The 9,200-nt window shown below is 54.4% G+C and overlaps 1 protein-coding gene across 10 annotated transcripts in view; it reads left to right on the top strand.

Moving 5' to 3' along the window:
• Positions 1–294: 294 nt before the first annotated feature.
• Positions 295–9,200, top strand: part of MEIS2 (Meis homeobox 2) — a 201,489-nt gene continuing 192,583 nt past the window's right edge. For 4 of the 10 annotated variants that reach the window (XM_006087498.3, XM_006087500.3, XM_006087497.3 and 1 more), the window contains exons 1-6: positions 1,021–2,110; positions 3,372–3,604; positions 5,144–5,285; positions 5,992–6,042; positions 6,970–7,020; positions 7,809–7,958. In XM_006087498.3, the coding sequence (XP_006087560.1) occupies positions 2,099–2,110; positions 3,372–3,604; positions 5,144–5,285; positions 5,992–6,042; positions 6,970–7,020; positions 7,809–7,958 (639 nt within the window). In that variant the 5' untranslated portion in view covers positions 1,021–2,098. Of the gene's footprint in view, positions 657–1,020; positions 2,111–2,136; positions 2,683–3,371; positions 3,605–5,143; positions 5,286–5,991; positions 6,043–6,969; positions 7,021–7,808; positions 7,959–9,200 lie in introns of those variants that run through there. The other 6 variants (XM_014454754.2, XM_014454750.2, XM_006087501.3 and 3 more) reach the window with 4 other exon arrangements.

Raw genomic sequence — 9,200 nt, 5'->3', positions numbered from 1 at the left:
GTGACCACAACAAAGCTGGGCGGGGAGTACCGGCCAATCCTCCTCCCATGACATCCTCTCTGTCCCTTTCTCCCTTCCCAGCTCCAAGTGCGACCCAGTACTGAGGCGCGCGCGCGCGCGCGCGCACACACACACACACACACACACACACACACACACACACACTCCGTGTCGAAATCAGACATGAAATACCCAAACGACTCCCTCCCCATTTCCTCCCACCCAAGTCCGCAGCGGCCCCCATAGGTTCTCCAGGGTGGCCCTTATCCGCAACGCTTGGAGGGAGTGCTCTCTGAGTTAAGCTGGTTTCTTCTTGTCCTGGAGGGAAAAAATGAGTTCTGACAAGGGTCCTGGATCTGCACCGGGAAGAAAGTACCACTTGAAAAAAAAAAAAAAGGAAGAAAAGAAAAGAAGAGAAAGGAAGAGAAAAGAAAAAGAAAGAAAAGAAAAGAAAAGCCTCAAGTCCGGCGGTGGTACCGTCTGCGGAGCCTGCTGCCCCTGGATGTTAGTAAGAAAGCCTTGGGGCGCTGTAATCGGCTTGCAGAAGAGTAGGGGCCCGCGGAATTAAAAGGAACAAAAGCAAGAGCGCCATGCCAAACGTTCCCAACACGACCCCGTTAGGCAGGAGCCCGGAGTGATGGGAAAATAAACTAGAAGTAAGTTTCTTTTTTAAAATATTAAAAGATCTGAGGCTGTACCGTACTTTCCCTGTGGTTTTCTGCAGTTTTCCTCTCTGTGCTCTCCCTGTCCTCTTCATTCTCTCTCCCTCTCCCTCTCTCCTCGCTCACGCGCGCGCGTGCACAAACTCTCTCTCTCTCTCTCTCTCTCTCTCTCTCTCTCTCTCTCTCTCTCTCATTCTCTCTCTCATTTCTCTCCCCTCCCTCTCCTCCCCCCTTCCCACCCCCCGCCGTCCCCGCGGAAGAGCTGGCTTGCTGATTTGCTCGGGTTTGCTGGGCTCCTGCCTCCCCTCCCCCTCCCGCCCTCCGCCTCCCCTGCCCCCCCAGTCGGGCAGTCCGAATCGCACTCGCTGCATATCAGAAGTCTCGCGCGGCGCGCTCCTCCTTGCTCCCGCTCCCCACTCCCGGGATGTGTCTCCGCCGAACGAAGGGCTATGGCCACCACGACTTCCGGGTTCCGTCATTTCGTTCTCCCGCCGCCGACCCGCGCCGCCAAACTGAGGCTCTTCTATAAGCCAGGCAGCAGCCAACCTGCCAACACCTACTGACACTCACTCATCTCCCAGAGAGAAAGAGAGCGAGAGAGAGCGAGCGCGAGAGAGCGAGCGCGAGTGAGAACGAGCGAGAGAGGGAGGGAGAGACAAAATACCTACCAGGAAAGAGGGGGAGGAAGTCCAATTTTTGCAAACTATTCTTTTTTTTTTCTTGATTCCCCCCCACCCCCCGCTTTCTTTGACCGATACTTTACAGAGAGAGGATCATATAATAGATACCACGGGGGCAAAGCTAAAGGAGGGGGGGAGGGGGGAGGAAAAATTCAAGAAGCAGAAACCCCTCGCGGAGTTTTACTGGAAGAAAAAAAAACGGGTCTGAAAGATTCCTCCTCTTCATCATCATCAACCATCATTCATTCACTACCTTGACATTCCGGGCTTTGATTGACAGCTGGAGTGGCAAAAAGCCATGAAACACGACAGTTCGGTTACATGTGGGTTGCTGACGGGCCGCTCGTAGCCTTCAGTTCGGGGGCTTGACAATTTTTTTTCTTCTTTTTCTTTTCTTTTCTTTTTTTTTTTTTCCAACTGAGGGGCAGAGAAGAGAAAGAGGGGGAAAGGAGGACTGAAGAGGAGGAGGAGGGGAGGGGGGAGGAGGAGGAGGAGGTGGAGGAGGAAGATCAGGAGGAGGAGAAAGAAGAGGAAAAAAGAGAAAAAGAAGAAATATCACAGGAAAAAAAAAACTTCGTTGTCTTGCCTGGGCTTTTTTTTTTTTCTTCCCTAAAAAAAAAATAACATATTGGAGAATTGGGAGAAGTCTCCTTGGTTTGGACAAAAAAAAAGGAATCTTCAGCCTAGATCACTTTCTTATCCGGACTGGGATATTAAATATACGACACATCCAGGAGTTTATTGGAGCGCAGACTGATGGCGCAAAGGGTAGGTTTAAATCTCCACCACTTACCTAGATATAAATCCTCTCCTAAGAGGGGCCTGTCCCGATGCTTCTCTCCCTTCAACGCTGCTGCTGCTGCTGCTGCTCGCTGCTTGATGATGGCGGCCAGGATTTTAGAAAATAGCAGCAAAATTATTCCTCGGCTTCTTTCCTCCCCGTGCCTTTGCGTGTGTGCGAGTGTGTGTGCGTGCGTGTGTGCGTGTCTGGGCGCGCGAGTTCTAGCGCCGTGCGAGCGGGCGGGCGGCGAGTGCGTGTGAGTGGTGTGTGTGTGCGCGTGCAATTGTTACACGCTTCGCCTCGCTCCAGCTTTCCCCCGAGCAGCGCGGTTCCCCGGTCCTCCTGCCGCCGCCGCTGCCGCTGCCGCGCCGCTGCCGCCGCTGTTCCCGCGGCTCGGGGCGGGCACCGGCCGCGTAGGAGCCGCCGCCGCCGCCGGGGCCGCCGCTGGGGCCGCGCTGCCGCAGCCGCTGCGCCGCCGCCCCAGACTAGCCGGGGCTGCTTGTTTTGTCTCTGAAATTGACAAGGACGCGGGGGAATCAGCTGCTAAATAATGTTTCTGGTAACTTTCACGTTATTCCCCCCACCCCCACCCTCCGCTCCTTGCCCCCGGGGAGGCACTGGCCCCAGTCTTCCCTGGTCCTCGGCGCTCTCCTCTTGATTATTCGCGTTTTTCTCCCCTTTATTTTGTTTCATTTCGCCTTTTGATTTATTGGATCCTCTGGAGGAGGCGAAGGGGGGCGAGGGGTGGGATCCGGGGCTGCCTCCGCACACGAACTCCACTTCTCCCTCGGTTGGCTCGCTTCGGTTCTGCTGCCTCCGGCCCGAGCGGCACCTCCGAGCACCCCCGGGTCCCCGGCCTCGCCGCCCCCCTCTTCCTGCTTTAAACGCTGCTCCTCATTCAGACTTCTTAATTTTAAAATTGAAAAAAAAAAATTCCCCCAACTTTCAGCTCCGTTGTTTCGGCTGGTTTGGTTTTTGTGTGTTTAACTCGTGCTCGGTACTTTTCTCCTTTCTGACTTTGTGTTTATTTTTATTTTCTTCTCCCTCTCTCTCTCTCTCTTTCTCTCCCCCCCCCTCCTGACTCCCCCCTCCTCTCTCGTCTTCCCTTCGTCGTTCTCCCTCTCACATCCCTATTCCTTCCCCACTTCTCCCCTTGCCGTCTTCTCCCGGCTCCTTTTTCCGTCCCCCCTCGGCTTTCTCGCTCTCTCTCGCCGCCTGCGCCCCCTCCCCTCTGCCGGACTCTGACAGTACGATGAGCTGCCCCATTACGGCGGGATGGACGGAGTAGGGGTGCCGGCTTCCATGTACGGAGACCCTCACGCGCCGCGGCCGATCCCCCCCGTTCACCACCTGAACCACGGGCCGCCGCTCCACGCTACGCAGCACTACGGCGCGCACGCCCCGCACCCCAATGTCATGCCGGCCAGCATGGGATCCGCTGTCAACGACGCCTTGAAGCGGGACAAGGACGCGATCTATGGGTAACCCTCCACCCCACCCCCCACGACCACGACCCGACGTGCTGTGTGTGAGTGTGAGTTTGAGTGTGTGTTTGTTGTGGGGGGGGGGGTGAGGGGGTGAACGACTAAGTGGGGAGTTACTTCTGCTTAGAGAAGGGGGGGGCGCTTGCCTTAAGGAAGGACCGTGCCGGGGGGCCTGCTGTGCCCCTTGAGTCTAAGTGCCCAGAAGGTCCAGCTTCCTCCACCCCCATGGCCCTGTCACTCCGGACCCCACAGCCCGGAATGACTGAGTCTTCAGCAGCTTGCCAGGGCCTTCTCCCCAAGGACGGGATTCCCGGCCAAAGGACGGAGAGCCGGTCCTTCCAGGCCCCCTCGCAGAGGCCTTGACGAAGGAGAAAGTTTCCTGCCGAGGACGAGCAACTTTTTTTCTCCCTCTTGTGTTTCCTACCGAGCGCCTGGGAGTCACTAAGCGCAGCTTGAGCTGGGATCAGGGCTGCTTCTGGGGGCCGGGAAGTCCTAATCGCCCACTTCTTAATTCTCTGTAAATAAAGGGGCAGACCTTGAAGTGCAGCCGGTGGCAGGGACTGCTGCTCGCACAGAGCCGCTCTTGGGGGGAGAGAGGGAGCCGGCTGGAAATTATTTTCTATTCGGAGAGCACTCAGGGATGGACGGGGCTGCGCGGTCCCAACGCGGACCACTCGGGCTGTCCCCGCGGAGGGGAGGTGGGGGAGGCTGCGGGAGGCCGAGGGGAGGGGACAGCCGGGCGGTCGGCAGCGACTGCGCCCGAAGCCAGAGGCCGCAAGCATCCCCAAGTGTAGCTCCACCGCCCGGAGGAACACAAAGGGAGACGCGCACGCACACCCAAGTTTTAGCGCTCGACTTCATTTCTGTCTGCCTGCTGGAGAGACGTGTCTCCGGGTGGGAGCTCTTCGGCGTGTGAGATGACTCTTATTTTGGCCCTCGCACCGGGCGTTTTGCTAGAAGTCGAGCAAACAAGTTTAAAAGGCCAGGGGGTGGAGGGGCTCGGAGAGCCCTCTCGCCGGCTTAGGAAATAGCACCTCGGGTGTGTAGGAAGGCGAAGGCTTCGGGGCCTCCTCAGCAATGCCCGCTGAAACGCGGAGTGCAGGCAATTTTTTAAAAATTTCACAGCGTGTTCCTTTCTGGGGAGGTCAGGGCTGGGTCTCAGGAGTGAGCGCGGCGGCCTCTGGAGCGTGGGGAGTGAGTGGGTCTGGACCCACTCCAGGCTCCGGGCTGCCTGAGCCTCTTGGACGTTTCATTACGTTCCCACTGAGGCTCTTGTGACTTGGCGGGGCCAGGGGCCAGGGGTTCTCCCGGCAGATCCGAGGGGACCTCCGAGCTGCGGGGAAAGAGCCAGGCCGGTTTTCCTTTCTGTTTCTGGCCCAGGCTCGGCTAGCTGGAGAAGGGTGGTAAAGTGTGATGCGTGCCTGGGTGTATTAAAGAAGGACTCGGAACCCTCCAAACTTGTTGATTACAGTTCTTGCTCCTTCCCCTCTGCACCCCGTCTCCGTGTGTGTGTCTCTGCGTGGCGCTGCCCGTTAGGCACCCGTTGTTTCCTCTGTTAGCTCTGGTCTTTGAGAAGTGCGAGCTGGCGACCTGCACTCCCCGGGAACCCGGAGTGGCTGGCGGAGACGTCTGCTCCTCCGACTCCTTCAACGAGGACATCGCGGTCTTCGCCAAGCAGGTCTAACCTTCTTGACCCACTCACCCTTCGGCGGCCCCATCGCCCCCCTCCCCTTCCCTCCGAGCTTTACATGAAAGAGGAGGAAAAGGCCGGGACACCCGATCTGTTCCTCCGGCCCAGTCCGCGCTCCTCCCCATCCCTGAGCCTGGAGGCAAATGGGAAGCGGAGATAAATATGGGTGTTTGTTTTCCCCCCCAGCCAGGAATACAGGGGCTCGACCCTCGAATTAAAATTGACCTGCTCCTAATCTGTGGCTTGGCCTTTCCCCCCCTCCTGTAGCTACTTGAACAAGAATGGGGGACAGGGGCTGTGAGGGACCCGAAAGTGCCCGGGAGGGAAGGAAGCCGGGCGCCTCTCCGGGCGGTCCGCGTCGGGCGCCGAGGTGCGGGAGGCTGAGAGCCACTGGGACCCCAGGATCAGGGAGTCCTCGGGGCCCGGAGTTCCCAGGCCACGGTTCAGCTGTTCCAGGGACCCCTTCATGGGGCCGGAACCAGCAGGCCCGAGTCTTTCCCAGCTGAAGCTGACCCCACCAATGCAAGGCACTGGCTCGCTTCATGCCTTTGAGCAAACCCCCTTTCCTCTTCTCTGCCTCTGTCCCCCCACCGTCCCCACTCACACACGACAGGGTAGTCGGTGACAGGGTGGGCTTGTTCCCTGGCTTTTACGTGGAGTGGCCATTCATGCTGACCTCCCCTGCTTCTTATAGGTTCGCGCCGAAAAGCCACTTTTTTCCTCAAACCCAGAGCTGGACAATTTGGTAAGGCTTCCGTCACTGTTCCTTGTCTTTCTCCAGCCTGGACCCCGTCCCTTGCCCAGAAGCACCCACTTTCTCTAGAGCCCTCCAGTGGGGCAGGGAGGCAGGGACTAGCGTAGGGCCCCGGCCCGGGCGCAGGCAGCGAGGGGCGGGACGGGCGGCCGGGGGAGCCGAGTCCGGGGAGGCAGCCAGCGGGACGCAGCGCCGGGCGCGGGAGCAGGGGACCAGCCCCGGGTCTCGGCCCGGGAGTGAGGCAGCGAGAAGCCTGCTGTTTCCTCCGTGTGCGGGGGCAGGCGGTGGAGCCCGGGGCAACTCGCCCCGGTGGAAGTGAGGCGCGGCGGAGGGCGGGCAGAGGAGGTGGGGGAGTGAGGGGCAGGCCAGCGCAGGCCACTTTTAGGTGCGATTCTTTTGCTAATTTGCACGATTTCAATATTAAAAGTACTTAAATCCGCCTTCAAAGGCCTGCCTCACCATTCATCTGGAGTATTTCCTTCTTTAGTAAGGACGGATTTCGCCGGGTGTGCTACTCTAAAAAGCTTTCTCTCTACAGAGAAGCCACCTTTTCTACCTTTTCTTCTTCTTCTTTTTTTTTTTTTTTTAAATTTGTCCTGGTTGAGGTCGAGGGAGGGGGACGGCGAAAGAGGGCTCAGGCGGAGAAAGAAGGCCTGGCCCTAGGAAAGCTGTCCTTACAAATAGCTTACTGAACAGCAGGGGCAAAGTTACTCAATGCTTCGGCTCAGGTTCAGTAAGAGCCTACCCCTTGGCCAGCGAGGCAGAGCTGATCAGTAGTCCCTTGGTTTTTCTGAGGGTTTCTTCAGGGGTGGGTTTTGCCTGGCCATTTGCCTGCTTCTTCTCCCCAGCCCAATTCCCTCAGCACCCCCAACCCCAAGTCACAGAGTCTTAACTCCGCACTATAAACTTTTCTTGCAGATGATACAGGCAATACAAGTACTAAGGTTTCATCTTTTGGAGTTAGAAAAGGTAAGCAGGAAATGACACCCCCGCTCTGATGTAGACTTCCCTCTCCTAGCTGAGCTGGGATTTTTTTTTTTTTTTTAACAAACCTCCAGTCTGAGGGATTGAGCACCTGGAGGTTTTGAGCAACATGTTACCAAGTCCTTCCTTCTAATTGCCACTCAACCCAGGGGCTCCGAGGATGGGTGAATTAGGACAGCCTCCCCCACCTCTCCTTTTCCCCAGGCAGTCAGTATTATTTTAAATGCAGCAAGCCATTTGTGTGTTACTGGACATTCAGCCTGCTTGTGTCTCTATTAGCTCAGCTCACCCTGGGCCCTGAGCGTGCATTAGGTGCAGGCAGAGGGAATCATCCTTTCTGGGATGTCTTTACATTGCTCTGCAGCTCAATCACTTTCCCTTGGAAACATGCAACCCTCCTAGCTTATTGAATCGCAAATGCTAATGCTGTTCCCAGTTCCAGCGTCCTTACATTTTGATGTTATCATCAAGTCCGTCCTTCCTCCCTGGACTCCCAGTCTGAACCCAGTTATTTCCAGTCCCCTTTCTTCTCTCTCCATTATAACTTGTTGCTCAGGGAAGTGTCTGGAGAATAATATCTGCTGCAACAATTACTCTATTGTTTCCTCGACTTCAACTATTATATCCATTAATTAGACCTAGTTTGGAAGACATCACACGGTTGCTCTTCCCAAAGGGAACCCTGCAACATGATATTTTCCCCCTTTAAAAATGAAACAAAACAATCACAACAACGGCCCCAGCTGAACCCTCCACCATGACCCTCCTTCTAGGTCCACGAACTGTGCGATAACTTCTGCCACCGGTACATTAGCTGTTTGAAGGGGAAAATGCCCATCGACCTCGTCATTGATGAAAGAGACGGCAGCTCCAAGTCAGATCACGAAGAACTTTCAGGCTCCTCCACAAATCTCGCTGACCATGTAAGTCTGTGAGCCTCTAGCATTCTTTTAAGGCCACTGGGCAAAGCATTTCTTTTTTTAAACTTGTAACATCTAGCTCCACTGACTTAGCTTTCTTTTTAAATGATTTGGTTCTCTTTGGGGGTCTTCTCCCTTCCTTGGTACTTTTGCCATCCTCTCCTCTCCCTTTCCCCTTTCTTGGGTCCCCTCCTTATTTATGTTAAGGAGGGAAAAAAAGCAAGGCAGGGAGTTGATAGAGTGATTTGTGCTTTTAATGTGTAAAGTTTCCTGGATTTGGTGACTTGAGTGTTAGCAAATTGTCTGTTTGATATGGTGACTGCTGTCTTTTCTGCTTTCTGAACTCTGTGCAATCAGTACAGCAGGGAGAGAGAGAGGCAAGACAGCTAGCTGGTCTGGATCAGGGAGAGAGGACGGAAGAAAAACAGAGATGGGGAGAGGGGCTGATTTCGAAGTCTCTCCCAAGATGACAATTCTGAGAATTATTGGCACTCTTGCATTGCATTAGAAATAAAAGGAGTGAACACTTTACAATGCTCAGAGCTTTTGCTCTATAGAAACTTATTGTCAGAATATGGACTTATTGCCAAATGCCTGAAGCATCTTCATAATAAAAGACAGTAACCTTGATGAAACAGTTATTAACAATGTATTTCGGAAAAGCTGAAGGGAATTGTGATTGAGTAACCCTAGGTTAGTGGTTGAATGTTAACACTTTAACAGTTGGTGAATGAGGATGGAGAGTGTAGTAAGGAGCTACTGTGGATGTCAGGCCCGGAAGGGAGATTTCTTTCTATTCTCTCTGTTTTTAATCCCATTTTGGAACTGATCTAGTAAGTCTGATGCTTTTATTTATATATATGTGGAAAAAGCATATGTAGTGAGACTGAAAATTTGAAAAAGAAGCAAAGAAAAAGGATTGCAGCTGGTAGGAAAGGCAAGAGTGGCGAGGTTAAAGAGTGGGTGTGAACAGCAGTTTATTTATAGAAACTCAAGCCTGAGTGTCTATAGATTGCATTCAATTGAATCACAACCTAAATGATATAGGCTCTAGACTAATAACTCGGTGGCTGAAATATTAATTTAACGCTCCGTGGAGTTAAACAGGCGTTGAGGCTTGAAGACACCACCACCACCACCACCACCCCTATTCCGGGTTGTCAAGAGGAACGAATTGAGATGCCTTAAGAACGAACATTCTGTGAGGTGTCCCATCCCTCTCTCCCACCACCAAAAGTTTTGAAA

This window comes from Myotis lucifugus, unplaced genomic scaffold, assembly GCF_000147115.1.
Source record: "Myotis lucifugus unplaced genomic scaffold, Myoluc2.0 scaffold_38, whole genome shotgun sequence".
Taxonomy (NCBI): domain Eukaryota; kingdom Metazoa; phylum Chordata; class Mammalia; order Chiroptera; family Vespertilionidae; genus Myotis; species Myotis lucifugus.
The sequence above is the reverse complement of the archived record's forward strand: the minus strand, read 5'-3'. Positions and strand labels throughout refer to the sequence as shown.